Source organism: Pipistrellus hanaki (assembly GCF_964339955.1).
Source record: "Pipistrellus hanaki genome assembly, chromosome: 7".
Classification (NCBI taxonomy): Eukaryota; Metazoa; Chordata; class Mammalia; order Chiroptera; family Vespertilionidae; genus Pipistrellus; species Pipistrellus hanaki.
In genome coordinates, this window is record NC_140509.1 from 21,916,581 (window position 1) to 21,934,707 (window position 18,127).

The 18,127-nt window shown below is 35.1% G+C and overlaps 1 protein-coding gene across 1 annotated transcript in view; it reads right to left on the reverse strand.

Moving 5' to 3' along the window:
* The window catches only part of BMP5 (bone morphogenetic protein 5), a 115,274-nt gene that overhangs the window by 3,609 nt on the left and 93,538 nt on the right, over window positions 1-18,127 (reverse strand). Inside the window, exons 4-6 of the mRNA XM_084890878.1 lie at window positions 13,748-13,942; window positions 3,468-3,544; window positions 2,005-2,115 (exon numbers count right to left, since the gene is read on the reverse strand). Coding sequence (XP_084747004.1) covers window positions 2,005-2,115; window positions 3,468-3,544; window positions 13,748-13,942 — 383 coding nt within the window. The remainder of the gene's footprint in view (window positions 1-2,004; window positions 2,116-3,467; window positions 3,545-13,747; window positions 13,943-18,127) is intronic.

Below are 18,127 nucleotides of genomic sequence, written 5' to 3' on the forward strand. Positions count from 1 at the left end.
CGGGCCTACTGAGATCAGGCTGAAACTGGCTATCTGTCATCCCCCTAGGGGTCCTGGATTGTGGGAGGGTACAGGCCAGGCCAAAGGACCCCAATGGTACATGAATCCATGCACCAGACCTCTAGTATTTTCATAAGAAGAAAAAGGGAAATGAGAGAAAGGGTTGTATTTGACAGTTTCTTCAATAAATAGGCGTTGCTTCTCTTGAGGGAAATGTTCATACATTAGATATGTATCTCAGGAAGCAAAAGGCTACTTTCTGAGTCATTAGAATGAAAGTAATAAGAGGCAAAGTAGTTTTTGAGAAATTAAGCATTATTTTTTATAGGCTGATAGTGGCTGCCCTTTCTGACACTACAGAAACACAGTGATCATGGCTATCCCCTTCAGGGCACGAAACAGCAGCATTGTTCTCTGTATGGTCAGCTCTCAGTCAACGTGAATTCTCATAGACATGAAGAAAAGGCTAAACTTCATAGCATTTATTTTTCTTTTTTACAAGAAAATACAAACATTCATCCTTGCAGAGCATACCTGCTCCAGACCCCCCAGAAAAGTTGTCCTACTTATCTGTAATTGTTAGCAAAGATGAAGGCATATCATCCCTTAAAATTCCTCCAGGAATTTTCTCTATACTTTGTATATGGTATGGAAGTAGGCAATCTCATTGGTCAAGACTCAGAAAAAGAAGAATATGTATAAGTGACTACCTTTCAAAATATGTATTTTGTTTTACCCCTCTGCTTCTCTTACACCACATTTATTTCCAAAGTTTTTGCCAATGCCCAAGCTCTAGTTGTCATAGACATGTCTTTGGTGTCTAGCTATTTGGTAGTACATTGGAAGTCAGTGAAGACACCAGCATAATGGGCATTCAAGAATTTAATCTATCAATATAGATACCCCATTCCTTATTCAGAAGGAAACTGAGCTACTCTTTTCATCAGCTTTCAATTTTCAATTAATTTTGAAGAAAAAAAAAAAAGGTAACCTCCTGAAGGGTCAACTCCTCACAAATTCTAATAGTTACTCCTTTTTTGGTCATAAATAAGCCTCATCCACTAAGATAGATTATTTTACTTGTTTTTATTTTTTTGCCCAATAACTACTGCTCTCTTATTACCATTCATCAAATAACCCCATTCCCATCAGTAAGTCTGGAGTCTAAAATGTTTTCTTTTTCCTTTTCTTCTCTCCTAATTTCAATAGTTAAAATTTTCATATTAACCCTCACATTAATTTGGAATAACATCACATAGTCTATTGTACCTTCTAGGAGCCTGTCACTTAGTCTTCCAGAGTTTGTCCCTCTGCCATAAAGCAGGTTCTTCAGACTCTTAAAGAGGTTTCATGAGCTCATTAAATAGAGTAGAGACACTTAAAGACCACGGAGTCAACACCTATCTTTTTCACAAAAATAAGCCTAAACTATCACTGATTAAGTAATATTTCACTTTTTATTTCATGAGTCTGGAAAGGGGAAACATTGAAAATTATTTTTCCTCTTAAAGGTAAAAAAAGGTATTAAGAAATAGAAATGTAACTTCTACTTATATTCTACATTAAAGAACTTTCATAATGTCACAGTGTGTTATGGAGCATCCTTAAATAATTAGAGTAAAAGCCCTTAGATGAAACTCACTACAGCTATTATTCAATGTTTTTGCAATAATTATTAATGAATTGTTAGGTTAGAAATAAGTCACTGGGATTCTGTGTGATTAGTCATGTTGCATAGTGAAGCAATCGCAAAATGAACACATAATGTGATTACAACTTCCCTAGCTGCATCCTTCCCTAATATGAAATCAGGATTCATCTTTAAACCAGATTGAATTTCCTGACTATACCCATAATTTATTACTTTGGTTCTGAAAAGTGCCAAACGAATTTGAGAATAGAAGATAATACATTGATAACTACCAATGGATGCTTTCCATTAAAATAATTTTATATGAAGTTTTCATCTTAAACCAGTTTAAATCCTACAAAAACAAAGCATACCAGAGTTTGAACTATGGCATGGTTGGTAGCATTCATATGGGCATTGAGTGGAAAAGAACATTCTCCATCACAATAAAATGCAGCATATCCTTCTGGTGCTATAATCCAGTCCTAAAATGCACAAAAAAGAGGAGAAAAAAAGTAATATGAAAATATAATCTTAAAAATACTCAAATATATATAAATCTGGATAGGTTTCTTTCTCTTCTTTGTCCAACAATTAGTCTAATAGGATAGCCTCCCGCAAGTTCTTGATTTATTTTTAAGTTGACATTCACAAAAACATATAAATATTTTCACAAGAAAATGTCTTCTGTAATTTCTCCCACGAGGTTACTATGCCCAATATTCATAGTATGTATAAATCCATGCATTCATGAATAAAGCCATAATCATGAAATAATATTCTAAATATTCTTTAAACAGGAAATGATGAACTCTGGAAAGTTCAAGTGAACCAGACCAAAAAAAAAAGTATAATCTTGAGATACTTCTCATTACTTCTTAATAACTCATTCCTGGTTTTGAAACTTGACAACCTCCAAAAGCTTTAATATTTGTTTCTTGTACTGTTTTTTCTTTTCATTTGTGCATTAGCTTTATAGACTCTTTAGAAGAAATGAATTGAATCCATTTCCAAAACTGCACATGAAAATTTTTAGAAAACTAAAAAATTGACATATCATAATTGCTCTATTTTTTCCCCTAGAAAGGTAAAAATTGAAAAGGAAAAAATATAAAATTTGAAAATGTTGACATTTTAATATGACTTCTCAATAATATAGCTCATATTCTGAGAGCCATTGTAATAGAATAATATAATCTAAAAACACTTTAATTTAAATTATTAGTACATAGAATTATTAAAAACTCTATTGGTTAAATTCTCCTCCTTGCCCTATTAAAGAAGCTAATCATATGTTTATGAAGCTAATCATATGTGAAAGACAGCAATAAGTTTGAAGTGCAGAAAACCAACTTTATCTGGAAAAAAAAATTTTAATGACAGAGACAATAAAGTCAAGAATTTTGTTTCCTAGACTGATAGTTTGGAACCATTGGGGACAAAGAGAATTGCTTCAGTTAATCTAAAAAAAAAATAGTATTAAAATCAAAAGTTTGAAATACTTAAAGAATAAACCTTCTTTTTTTCACTTTTTAAATATTATAAATATCCTTTCTTCTTCAACATAGTTTTATTATTTTTACTATAAAACCTAATAATTATGTTTTTGTTTGTTTTTGTTTGTTTGTTTGTTTTTAGTATGTGGTTAAAAGAAAAAATAATTATGTTTTTATGCTGAAAGAATAATGGAGAAAAAATAATGTGGATAATCCACATACTGAATAGTCGGTTAAAATAACTGAATACTGTATTGGAAAATTTACTGACAAAAGTTACAAGGAACTCAGGATTTATCATAAAGCAGAAAAGAACACTTGAATTGACTGATCATTCTTACCTGCCATCCCAGGTCCCGGAAACTCACATAGAGTTCATGTTTCTTACAGGCTTGTTTTTGTTCGCTTGTGTTATAATCTGAAGACAAAAATCAGATTTTAAACAGATGGCAGCTTATTGCATATACTACTACTATTTCTTTGGTGAGGTCACTAATAAAAAAAAAGAAGCTATATATATTTGAAGTTGTAAAATGTGAGTTTGAGTCTTAAAGCTAAAGCAACTTGCTAAACATGTGATGTTACTCAGTTACTTATTCTGAGTTTCTTCCTCTATAAAATGTAGACAATAGCATTTACCTTTTGGGGCTCTAACAAGAATGTGGTTAGACTCCTTATGTGCTGGTGCACAGCATGATGCCTAGCTGCTCAATGAATGCTTATTCATTAATTTGTGCATATTATAGCAGCACTTACACCATCCATGAAGTAGACAGTGGAAAAGTACCAATTTGGACCATACTGAGTTGATTTTATTTTGACAAATATATTAAACTCAGGATACCCAAAGTTGGCCATTTGATCATCCTCCCCAAATCTGTCCTACTGGTAGACCTTTTTTTTTTCTTAACTGATGGCAGTTGCCCAGTTTTATAACATTTCTTAAATAAAAACATTTAAAAATATTTGAAGTAAAATAATTTTTTTTCTCTCCCACATCCAATCTTTCAGGAAATCCTACACATTTTGCCTTCAAATTTCACCAAAAATACACCCTCTCTCACCACCTGCATGACTGTTCCTTGTCCAAGGCACCGTCATCTTTCACCTGAATTACTGCAATATCCTCAATAATATTTTCCCTGTTCTGCCTGGCTCCCCTACCACAAAGCAGTCAAGTAGACCTTTTAATAAGTCAATTGAATCATATCACTCCCCAGCAAAATGTCCCAGGAGGTTCTCCATACCCATAAGAATGAAATATCCCCATGTGCTTTATTAGGCCCCATTACTTCTCTGATGCATTTTCCACTCCACCTCCTCTCCTTCACTCCAGTATGGCCAGGACACTTCCTTGCTGTTTGATGCACAGGTCAGCTTTCTGTCACCTTAGGGTCTTTGCTCTCATGGCCCCTTCTTCCTAAAATGCTCTTCCCTTGCATATCTATAATATATACCTAATGCCTATAGCTTGTTCAGTTATTCACTTAAACATCATCTTGTCAATGAGGCCTCCAGTGACTTCCTTAAACCAACACCCTAATATTCCCGGTCTCCCTCCCCTTTAATGTGCTATGTCATTTACTCATTGATTATGTGCATTGGTTCTTGTCTATTTCCTACTTTGTCAACTCCTCAAGGGCAAAATATCTCATTTGATTCTGTTTGGTTCACTGGTATATCTCTGTGGCAGTGACAGTGCCTGGCATACAGTAGGTACTCAATAATTCTTGGAGGCATTAATGAATGAATTCCTCACAGTGTTTCACAAATTATTTGGAAATAATTACATATTTTGGAATATAACCTGAAAGAACCATAACTTTTAAAAATTGTTTAAAAGATATAAGGATAAATGGAGAACCCTGATCTTGTTTCTGGAAAAAACAAAATATGGAAGAAACAGATAACTTTACAGAAAATCTTTCAATATTGTCTTAAAGTTTGTTCACACCTTGCACCAAACATATTTTAAAAGTCAACCTATTTTGATTTTTTTTCCAACACAAAATAAGAAAGAGGGGCAATTTTAGGGTAAGGGAGCCAGCAAAATAATTTATTTTCAAAGAAGACAGCTACGTTTTTTTTCCTAGAAATAAATGATGCATTCACTCTGACAGTCATCTCTGGCAAACCTACTTAGCAGTTTACTATGCAAAGCAGTCTGTCATAAGATATCACCTTTCAGTGTAATTATCCTCCACCTCTAAAGAAAATATAAGCACATCAAAGATCCAAGGAGCCTGTCTCAGTGGGCCCTGTCATCTCCTTTCACAGTTACTTCAACTCCTTATTTATTTAACGTCAGTCTAGAAAACAAGATAATGATTAAATTTTAAACCTAGAGACAGGTTGCCTTCTAATTCAGACTTATTCCTACTGTGCAATTACCTTCATTAAAACAAATTAAATATGTTGATAATGATGGGAGATGGAGGAAAGAGAATTTATTTGAAACCCAGCACTCATTCTCAGTAAACTTCTCAATCAGAAGAACATAGAATGGACAAGCCTCCTATAACTATGTAAAACAAGATGAAATGGATAATATTTCCTGTATTGTTTTTAGAGAAAAGAAAAGAGTTATAGTATTAGTTTGATTGCATAAACTTCTTGATATTTAGGATTTTTTAAAAAGCCAGCTATGCATGATACCAGGGGTCAGCAAACATTTAAGAAAAAAAAAATAGACAGTTACCGAAACCGGTTTGGCTCAGTGGATAGAGCGTCGGCCTGCGGACTGAAAGGTCCCAGGTTTGATTCCAGTCAAGGGCATGTACCTTGGTTGCGGGCTCATCCCCATGGTGGGGGGGGGAGGGGCGTGTAAGAAGCAGCTGATTGATGATTCTCTCTCATAGATGTTTCTAATTCTCTATCCCTCTCTCTGTAAAAAATCAATAAAATATTTAAAAAAAATTAAAAAAAAAAAAACCAGACAAGTCAATATTTTAGGCTATGGAGTATCCCTTGCAACACTCAACTTTTCTGCTCTAACTTGAAAGCACCCATAGACAATATATAAATGAAATGGATAAATCTTGACTTATGGATTCTGAAATTTGAATTTTATATGAATTCTACATGAAACAAAGTATTATTCTTCTTTGGAATCTTTTTCAAACATTAAAAACATTCTTAGCAATTGGACCGCACAAAATAGGCAATAGGCTGAATTTGGCTCGTACTTCACCAACTCCTGCATTAGACAATATGGGGAATATTTATTCTTTTGTCTTTGTCTTAATTAAAAACTCTGGATATGAATAACGACGTTGTAGCCAATAACACATACAAGACGTGTAAAAAGCCATAAACTATGTATGTGGTTATTTGAATTCCATGTTTATAAAAAAAATAAAGTAGAACTTAAATGTCAAAATATATCTGTTCCATCTATGCAGCTTTCCATGCAAGCTAAGTGATGTATATAATGTAACATCGCATAAAGGTAACGAGCAATGAAATTTATAACAGAATCTGGTTCCAAGAGTCTGATTTCATAGAGCGTTAGGACCATATGCTTATTCTGTCAGAAATAAAAATTAATGGATACTGAGTGAAGTAAATGTTGTACCCAAACCAGCAAAGTCTGCAGTTAGGTTTTCTATAAATGGTTGGCTGAATAACTGAGGGAGGAAGGGCAGGGAAGTTAGATTTATATCTTTAAAAAATACTGATTGGCAGCCTTTCAAATATTAAAGTAAAATGAACATAATGCTACTGTTGATGAACCTGCCCACAAATGAAAAGTTGTGCCAGAAATTACCAAAATGATTTGGTGCCAGAGCACACACTAGAAAAAATTTGCTAATATTCCTCAGTCACAATGCAGATATCATAAATATAGCATTTCTTTGTTTTGTATCTTTACGGTAATAATATTGGGAAATCAGTGCCAAAATATTTAAAGCATTGTTAAATATTTTATGCTAATTTCTTTGTAGTCAATTTCTAAAAAGAGTAAAAAGTCAATTATTTTTCTTAGTTTGATTTTTTAAATTATTTTTTCTAGAAAAAATAAACATTGTAAAATATCAAAATCAAATACATGGTGATTAAAAGTAGTTAAAAAAAATTCTGAGGTCTACAGAGAGCTTCAATAGTCTGTCCACTCATTCCTGAAAAAAAGCAACCAATAAATAAATATAGGCTAGCCTAAATAAATATAGGCTAGCCTATCTCTGAAGGATACAAAAGAAAATCAAGTCCAAAAATATCTAGTTACCAATATGGGTTTCTTTTTCTTTAAAATTTAGTATTAGCCCCTTTAAGGGAAGAAATATAGATAAATCTGTAACAAAACAAACAAACAAGAAAGAGAAAAAATATTCAAAATAGAGTTTAACATTTAAGCACATCAATTGCTTAAACCAAATATGATAAGATATTGTGTTTCAAAGTAAAAGCCAAGATGTTACCATTCCTATGCTTAGTTCCCCAAAGGAAAAGGAAGTCAGCATCTACAGCATCAGGATTTTAATCGATTTATAGAAAATGGAAATGACAAATCAATGAGGATACAAGAAGAGGTAAAGAAGCAGAAATGGTAAAAATTTTATTTGGCCTTGGGAATAGAGAAATTCTCAATAAACCCAAAACAATACCAATTGCCCCCAAAGATGAGGAATTTCAAAATCCAATGAACTCCTCACTTGAATGTATGCACAACCCAAAAGGAATTAGTGTTATTTACTTGTGTAGAAATAACTATTTTCTTTGTTTGAATGTGTGATGCAAAATAGACATCTCAAAAACAATAATTATCTAGAGTGTTTGCTTCACGTGCTTAGCAAAGCACCTATGATCCAAACTTCTCACCTTAGAGCTCATTGACTTAAAAACCTGTCCACAGACCTGAGTTTCAAACTGCCTTCCAGACATCTATAAATGCAAGTTTCCCAGATGCCTCCTACTCACTATTTTAATTTCTGACTTCACTCCTTTGATGTTTACTATTTTGATTAACAGGATCACCAGTAATCTAGCGGCCCAAGTCAGAAAATTTAGTAAGTTTCTTGGTTTCCTCTTCCTCCCTCATATCCTTCATTAAATCAGTGCACAAAGCCTCACTAAATTGAACAATTTCTAGACTACTTAACTGCTTGGAAGCCCTTTTCACATTTGGTTATCTCCTATTACAACATCCTCTCCTGGTAACTTACTCTAGGATAACACTTTATCCCTGCTCTCCTACATCTCTATCAGTCTTTGGTCTCTTTCATAGAATTGCTTTTTCTCCTGATTCTATACTTGAAGTGTTGATGTTCCCACTGGAGTCTCTCTCCAGGCTGTTTTTCTCTTTCTGTTTCTATGGTACTGTCAAGGCATAGGCTACATCTAACAATTTGGGCTCACATCTACATCTTTTCCTCTGCCTTCCACTTATACTTGACACTCCCATCTCCAGAGTCCCATTTTCACTCAGTCCTTGTTGGCCTCATTCCACATATTTTGGTTTCCACTTCCACTCTCTCCAATCTATAATTTTTATTGCATGAGGTGTTGGACTAGGCCCCTACTCATATTTGGGATTTCAGTTTCCTCCCTTGGCGTTCCACTCTTCACTCTGATGCCAAATTTAACTTTCAAAATTGCATATCTGATTATGACTCTCCTTTTCTGAATGCCTATATGAAGACACCAAAGTTCCTTATCATCACATACCTACTCTTTATGACTTGGTTTCATCATCGTTTTCTTGCTGATATAACACTCCTTTCACATAGGAATACTTGCACACCCAGCCATTTGACACTGGTACTTGGCTCTATAACTGTGCATATCAGTCTGAAAAGGCTTTATCTACACCTCCATTTCTGGAAAATGTCTACTCTCAAATCAGTGCTTTATGAAGTCTTCCAGGCTATACTAGGGCACTAGCTTAGGTTCTTATAGTGTTAATTAGTTTAATCTAAATATTAAAGATTAATACTATAATAAGCATGTACCATGGTTATCAGTTCTTTATACACAGTAATTCATTTATTCCTCACAACCCATGTAACCTTACCCTATGGGGCAGGTACCATTAAAATTTTCAATTTATCTATGAAGAACAGAGGCAAATAGAGGTGACATATATTGTCCAAGATTATACAACTAGTAAGGAGTGGACCTAGGATTAAGTGATAGAATGATATAGTGATGATAGATAGGTAGGTAGGTAGATAGAGTGAACTAGATGTTATATGCACCAAAATAATTGTTGTTTTAGGAAGGATTTCCAAAGTTTTGTATAACTCAGGATATAGAACATAAGCTTTTAGTGTTAATTACTATAGAAATCATGAAGATTAGATGTATTCTTATATGTGCAGTCTTGCAGAATTTTCATTGATTTTGAGAGCCCTGATTTAAAAAGAACCAAATGTTCTTGTTTAAGAGTGATATGATTAAATAAACTCTCACAAGCACTATTGACTATATTGCAGTAGAGGTCACCAAGAATGAGGTCACCAATTTGAAAGATGGTGGAGACATACTGTTAAAAAAAAATAGATAAAACAAGGATATAGCATTCACAAAAAGGCAAAACTATGGAAACAATAAAAAGATTGGTGGTTGTTAGGGAGAAGTGGGGGATGAATAAGCAGAGGATAGAGGATTCTTAGGGCAGTGAAAATACTCTATGTGATATTATAACAAAGGATATACATCATTTTACATTTGTCCCAACTTACAGAATGTACAACAGCAGGAGAGAACACTAAGGTAAACTATAGACTTTGGGTGATTATGGAGTGTCAATGTGGGGTCAAACTTTGGGTACACATATGCCATTCTGGTGAGTGATATTGATAATGGGGGAGACTATGCATGAGTGGAAAGAAGGAGTGCATGGGAAATCTGTACCTTCCTCTCAACTTTGTTATGAACCTAACTAAAACTTCTCTTTAAAAAGTTCTTAAAAAATACATAAAATATATCAAACATGTAGTTAAAAACATATAACAAAAATATATTCTCCAAAAGATACTATCTATGAAAGAAAATGTTTGGAAGTACATGTACCCTGTTGATATCGGGGTAACCTATCTCAAAAGGATTAATTGATCAAAGGAGAATTCTAACCTTACTTGATTATTTTTAAACAATGAAAGTGTATAACAAGTACATAAAATATTCTAAATAATTAATCCCAATTAATTGTTCTTTCCGGTTTTGATTAATATGTTTGTCCAAGAGATATTACTTTAGATCACATCCACTAGGCAAGAGATAGTGCCTGTCAGAGTTAGAACAAGTGCACAATGCTTTCATTATAATCACTTTTGGAAAGAAAGTGTCCTAAGAAATCTCCATGGTGTAGGGCAGGGCCACCAATAATTGGATTCGCCTTCAAAGATCTCTGGTATGGAAGCACACAATAAGTAATCTCATCAAACTGTTCTGCAGTGAATCAGGACTTGCCTTCTGGCCTTTTAGTGTGTTTTTTTGTTTGTTTTTTTTGTTTTTTGTTTTTTAATTCTTAATGCTCTATTCTTGCTGGTACTAATATAAGACAGCATCTTGCTCTCGGTAGGTTCTTTAAAATTTTTACCAACCCTGTGCCTTTATATCTTAAAGAGTGGCTAACCTAAAATTTAGCTATTGCCTCCATTTTCTTCCCCCCACACCCAAATTCAATAAACATCCACTGTACTGCCTCATCATGAAACCGGCTATTTCTCCCATAACATGTCTGCTCAATCTTCTTGCCAAAAAACTAGAGGAACAAAGAGGGATAGTTTCTGCAGAAAACCTGGGAGCTGCAGTTCAGTGTATTTTAACCTGAAGCGGGGGTTAGGTTTTCCCATACAGTCAACACATTAACTTAAGCACCAAGTATTTTGGTGGTTTCTGTTATATGCTAGACATGGTTTTAGACTCTCCCCCAGAATTATGCAAGGGTAAAGGGGTATTAAGAAATCAGAAGGCAAGAATCTTTGAAATAAGAAAGAAGTGGTGTAAACACAGCAATAATAACCTGGGTTTTAATTCTCCTCACTAATTGAGACTGTCAACATTTGATGATTTGTCTTAAAAAAAAAATTCAATGAGGCAAACATCTACTAAAATACTCCTCCTTCTTTTCTTAGCCATGGAGTCTTTGCACAGTATTTTATTGTAAAGGCCTAGTACTATTACAACATTTATTATTTATATTTGGATAATTTTAAAATTTCACTAGCATTTCAAGTCTCCTACGTATCAAATTTTGTGTTTATATTAGCATTCCCTTTCCTTAAAGCCCTGTCTTTTAGGTCAAATTCCATAAGACTTTTTCCCCGTCTGCTTGATTAGTACCTATTAAAAGGTTAAGTCTCATAGACACAAACCAGCTACTTTCTTCCTCTTTATTATCAAAATATGAACTCGCTCCAAAACTATCTATCACATAATTCATAGAAATGGTTGCCAATGACAAACTTTTAAATGAGAAAATATTGGTCTATATTAGAATAATTTTGTGCTCTAAATGGTGTGAGGAAACTGGTGAAAACTTACGTGATTTCTGCCCCATATGTTTTATTCATCTCTCGGTATAAAAGTACAATTGTTACTTGTGGTCAGGAAGAGAAGATAAACAGAGTTCACCAATGGGGAAAAGGACTTTGATGATTTTGTCCTCTAGAATGTCTCTGCCAAAGATGTTATGAGCTCAATAATAAGTACAGGACTTGGGCTTTTGCCTTTGTAGTTTCCTCAAAAAGTATTTACTCTTCTATTCAAGTTTTAACAAACCTTTTTCTTAATGCAGTCTGCTACATTAAATTAAAAACATTTCAACCAATTTCAGACCATTCTACATGAAAAGAAAAATATACAACTTTGACAGGGGAGTATTTACAAGGAAGAGAAGGTCTTAGAAAGTTGTTTTTGCCCAGCTTTCATATTAACCAATTACAATTTTTGCCAAACTAAATATCTTGTGAAGATCTTTATAAAATAGATTGGTAATGAGGCACTACTATCATGTTTTATTTTCAAGTGAAAAAGATGGTTAAACTTATTTGTTGGATAATTATTTTAAAACATTGCTCTAGCCCTGACTGGTATGGCTCAGTTGGTTGGAGTGTCATCCATACACCAAAAGGTTTCAGGTTTGATTCCTGGTCAGGGCACATGTCTAGGTTGTGGGTTTGATCCCTGGTTCGAGTATAGACTAGAAGGCAACAGACCAATGTTTCTCACCTCTCCCCCCGCACCCCCCCTCTCTCTCTCCCTCTCTCTCTCTCTCTCCCTTCCCCTTCTTTCTAAAATCAATAAGCATGTCCTTGGGTGAAGATTAAACAAACAGATAAACCAAAAAACCACATCCCTCTATACATAGCATGTAATTCAGTATAATGTTTTTGGGTTTGTTTTTTTTTTCCCCCATAAAAAAATCTTCCCTCTTGCTTCTGTTGTTAAATATACCACATAGATTTCTTTCTAACAGTATTCTCCTAGTGCCCATACTTTAGGAAGTTTCCAATGAATTCCACTTATTATTTTTGTTGACAGTCCCAGATGCAAAAACAAACAAAAACGTATGTGTTTTTATATGATTTATCAGTTTCAAGTGATTGGGAGAGGGGAATGAAGAGTTCAGGTATAATGGCAAACACTGTCTAGATGTGTCTTTTTGAAAGAGTTAAGCATCCTAATTTGCTGAAAAGCCATATGCAAGGATTACATCTGTTTTATCTGCCAGCTCATCTATTGTGCCTCGCATGTGGTGACCATTAACATGAAGAACACATATTTCACAAATGAACCAACATGTTAGACTAAGTTGAGTGCTACGGTAACTTTTCCCCTCCAAATAGACTTATTGTTCAGAGATAAAGATAATTTCTTGGCATAAAATAGCCATCATTTTTATCTAAAAAGAGCTTATAAAAATCTGTCTGTGGCCTGGACTAAGCAAGGCACTTATTGGCATAAATAATATAATAAAATCACTTCAGATTTTGGCAGTTAGAGGCATTTAGATCAAATGTACTTTTATAACCCTTCTACCTATCAATAGATTAAATTGCAAGCTCATTGGGATCCATTGGGTGTTTATAATATTTCATTGTAAGATTTTACAATATATATACATGTGTGTATACACACACACACACACACACACACACACACACACACACAAAGGCAGATTATCTAGATAATAGCCCTCCAAAAATTAATGGAAATATAAATATTATCTTAATTACCTTAATTCCTGCTTCTATTGTCAGGAAAAAAAATTTAAACTGCCTGATTCACATGTATTGTTTTAAGTACTAAAGAAACATTTTATGTTGAATTTACCTGGTTACCCATCCATATTTGCGAGGTCCTGGGGAGGTCAGCTCAGCAAGCTGTGCAATTCACTTTTGGCTAGACTTTGTTGACGTAGCCATTTCATAATTTTATTACTGCCAGCTTGATTTTAATTTGAACTGAATCTTTCAACATAGCAAGGCCAGCCATACTTATTTTAAAATGAATTACCAAGTGATTCACTGATGAAACATTCTAGGGATGCTAGAAATATTGCTGGGTGATTTAATAAACCAAATAAAGGTATATCCAGAGAGTAAATTTACGGTGGCTACTTGATTTGCAACATGTGACCCCATAACTCTGCATTTCTGCTCCGGTGTTACCTTACCTCCGGCACTGGCCATTCTGGAGGAGTCCTGGGGAGAGCTGGATTTGCTGCGGTTTTGGTTTTTCCGTTTGTTGGCTGCTCTCACGGAGCGCAGGAGTACCTCACTTGCCTTGAAGAAAGCCACCATGAATGGTTGTTTTGACTGAGGCCCATGTCTCCCCACCAGACCAGCAGATTTGACGTTGATACTGCGTCCTAGAACACAATGCACAATCACACGGTTTATGAAAAACGAGATCAAGTTTACTTGATGTGAATGAATTCTGAGGATACTTTGGGGGAAAAAGTTTTAAAACATTATCAGAACCTTTTCTTTTCAGGCCAAATATCTTTATAAACATTGTGAGTTTACAATTACAGGCAATTATTCATGCTTGGTTTTGCATTTTGCATCATTCTTCCACCACAGAACACCCTCGGGCTGCCTCCACTGACAGAGTCCTCAGTCCTGGAAGTCAGCAATACTGTATGTGGGAAGAAGGTTGACTACCATCAGCCAGGAAATGTCCACATGGAGTGACAATTTCAAAAATATGAGCTATGAACTCTTCTGTATTAAGTTCCCTACAATTTTCCTCTGAGTGATAAAAGCTGAATGGCTGGCTGGATGTTGCTACTTCCCCAGCTTCCTTGGAGCCCTTCAAGCATTAATTAGTGCTGATAGCCTCCCCCTTGCCCTCTGGCCCATGCCCAGCAGACTTTACAGAGCTGGACTCTACCTAAAGCTCTTCCCAGGTCATTCCAGAAGCCCCGCTGGGGATGGGAACTTGCTTTAAGTGCCAGTTTCTTCTCAGTTTGGAGGTAAACATGAAAATTTCATAATTCCCGCCCCCCTTCTGAGTTTTGACACAACTGGATGTTTACTGAAAAGATTTCAGAAGATGCAAACCAAGCCTGGCGTCTTTCAAAAGGGAGAAAAATGCCCGAGGGGCACAAAGACTGACCTTCATCTCTAACCTTCCTGAGCCACTTGGTGTGGCTGTGCATCAGAGAAGAATGGCCAGTAGAGGAGTGAGTTAGAAGTCAAGGTGTCCTAGGGACTAGCAATAGAGATTAATAAAGTACCTCTCCCATTGGGGTAATAATGATAACATTTGTAATTATAATAATGACAAATGTTTTGGAGCACTTGCTATGTATATGCAAGGCATTTTACTGTTTTCCTTGTGTTATTTGATTCCAGAATAATCTAGAAGTTACTTATTACTATTTCTCCTTTTTACAATTCACTCTTATTATCCTATCTAGTTTAAAATAATCACTGAAAATATTATATAGACCATAAATATCTAATATAATTTAATATATATGAAGCAACCCATTGGCTGATATTGGTCCATGAAAATCACACAAAGAGAATGAACTATGTCATCTTATGTTGTAAATTTAGTTGAGTTACTCAAAACTCATGCAAATTTTCTACTTGACAGACAGGAATTGCCCATCTTTGAAGAGTAATATATGATGTGGTTTGAAATACTAGTATGTGCATGACTGACTCTGCTCTGCCCCACGGGAGATGTGCATGTTTTCTTAAAACATTTATTCAGTAAAGACTGTGGAGCAACCTCAGTCCACTCTAAGGCCTGACCCACCTTAGAAGAAAGAAAAGGGAGACAAGCCCCTGAAACAGCATCAATGGCTTTTTAGCAAATAAACTCTTGCTCTTAACAAAATTTATCTTGGCAGCATAAATACTTTTGTGTATACTGCATTGTGCAGAGACCTTCCACCATCAGAAAATGAGACTGTGTCATGTGAGGCTGTGCAGCTGTTGGGACAGACACAGAGGTCCTTTAAATGGGGAAGTATTGGCTAAATAGAAAAGTGTGCTCCAGTCCAGGCAGCATCAGGATCCTCACCAATTGTCCTACAGCATATTGGCACAACCTGTTCAGTCCCTACAAGTATTAAAACGGCATTCCACCTCACAAGTGACACTCTACTCAGTCCTACCCAAGAAAGAACTTACAAATAATCAAAGCAGTAAACCTTAAACAAATAAGCATATAGGTTTCTCTTTTAAATGCAAACTTACAGTGGCATTATGCCAGAGTCTATATTTCTTAGAAAAACTCTATCACTGGCATAAATGAAAGAGGCAGTTTGATTTGTGGTCAGAGCAGTTTCCATTCTACTTCCACTGTAACAAATGTATTAATTCAGCTCAGACTTCCTCCTTCTGGCAGCCCTTTTGCTGTAAAAAGAGAAATTAGAAGTTCCAGCCAAATACCATACCTTGAACTGACCCACTTCAATACATAAACACTTTTACAACATGTTTATTCAGGTGTAGCAGTTGAAATTGGTTTAAGATGTTTCCAGTGACAGAGAACTCAGCAAAAGAAAAAAGAAAAAAAAAGAACTGAGAAACTTAACTGTTATGGAATAGAATAACTGGCAATCTGTTCTTCAAATTTTTGATTTTTTCCCCCTGTCTTGGAGTACAGCATAAAAAGTATTTGTTGAGCTTTTATTTTGATTTTTTAATGAAGTGTTAATTTAACAGAAACTACATTTTTACTTGTATAGATTGATGACTGCATAAATTATTTTTAATATATGATCTTTCTAATACCGAAATAGGTTGCTGCAAGATGTTCACAAATGGAATACAGTAAAATCGGTTTTCCATTCATTACAACACACACAGACCCTTTTATAGCTAAATAGGCACTTAACGCAAAGTTCCAAGTTTCCTTTGGTTTGCAGGAGGGTTTCTTTTATTATTTTTCTAGAGACTTTCAATATTTTAATTTTTATCTGTGGAGAAATACTACTGCTCTAAAGATTTATGTTCTGAAAACCATAAAGATGTGCGTGTGTTACAAATATGGGTTTCTTGGGCTTTACAAAGGTGGATATTGTGTGTGAAGCAAAGTACCCTTCAAACCAATGTGAACTCCCTTTAAAATAACTTTTGATATTATTAAGTTTCCTCTTGGTTTCCTTTTTACTTCAGCAATGAGGTGACTATTAAGATTCCATAAGTTAATGCTTGCTCAGTTTCTCTTAGTTTTGAGCTACACCATAGCTTAACTATTCGACTACTCCTTCAGACACAATACACCTACATTGATTATGTAGACTAAACCTTTTGAATGGCTGAACAGTTGTTTTCATTAGAAGTGCTAATGGGAACCCAGACTATGTTACATGTATTGAAAATATTGAATCTTTTATAAAATTTATTTGAACATGTTTAATTTTATTATTAATTATACAGTATGTTTTAGATATGGCACATATAAAAATAAAGAAGCCTACCCAAAAGCGTTTGATTTAGGAAAATCTATATGTAGGTGTACGTTAGTATGGATTTAATTTTCAAAGCTGATCCTTATTTTTTACTTCTAGTTTAAAAGATATAGAATAACAGACAGATGATACATAAAGAGTAAGCATTAATATACCATAAAAATGGGGTGGGATAATGAAAAGGGTATTAAGTCACAAGGGTGGGAAGGACATCAGCTGTGCCCAAGCTTAGTCACCTTGAGATTCAGACATGTCTAGGCATAGCTAGAATACTGGTAGGAGTAATCCACTGCACATGTTTTTGGATGGGGATGGAGCAACCTCATGGGAAAGTCATCCTAAGGAAAAGGTGAATTCCTAACTCATAGATTCAGAACACTGTCCTAATGAGTATACGGAAACAATGATTTTAAGTCTGTGAAGCTCCAATTAGGTTGTATTACTAACTTCTAAAGAACAAAGAGAATTCAAGAAGATGTCATAAAACTGTTTTTATCTAAAGTCCCTATAAAATACTAGGAAGGCAAGACATCACTACTTTGGAGCTTGGTTAGTAATGTGACACGAGTGGTGGAAAAAGGTTTTCCCGACGTCAGAAGAATAGCTTTGGAGCATCTCCTCATTGGTACAGGATGTAGGACCAAGATTATCTCCTATACTAGCATCAGCATGAGTTTCTGAGAGTGGTCGTGGTTCAAAGGTGAGCAGAGCATTGGGACTTTAAGGTGCATCAACAACTGTACCAAAGCGAGAGACGGTGCCAATGATGCATGAAGTGACTGTTAGATCAAGAGGTCACCTCCCTTGCATTATATCCAGGCCCTGATGTTGTACACTGGGCGGATGGAAGGGATGCGATCTGTTAAATGGGTCAGGTGATAACAAGAGAAAGAGAAGAATTTGGTTGTTCAAATTTAAATAGCTTTGGGGTCTCCTACACAAATGGGAGAAGTCAGGAGATAGCAAAGGCCTTAAAGAGCTTACCAGCAATCCAGTGATTTCACTGATGGCACCTACACACAAAGAAACAATGCTTATGCCCACTTATCCTAGGTTTGTGTATCATAGAATTCTTGGATTATAAAATGAAAGAGACCATGAGAACAAAAGTGGAAGTCCGGG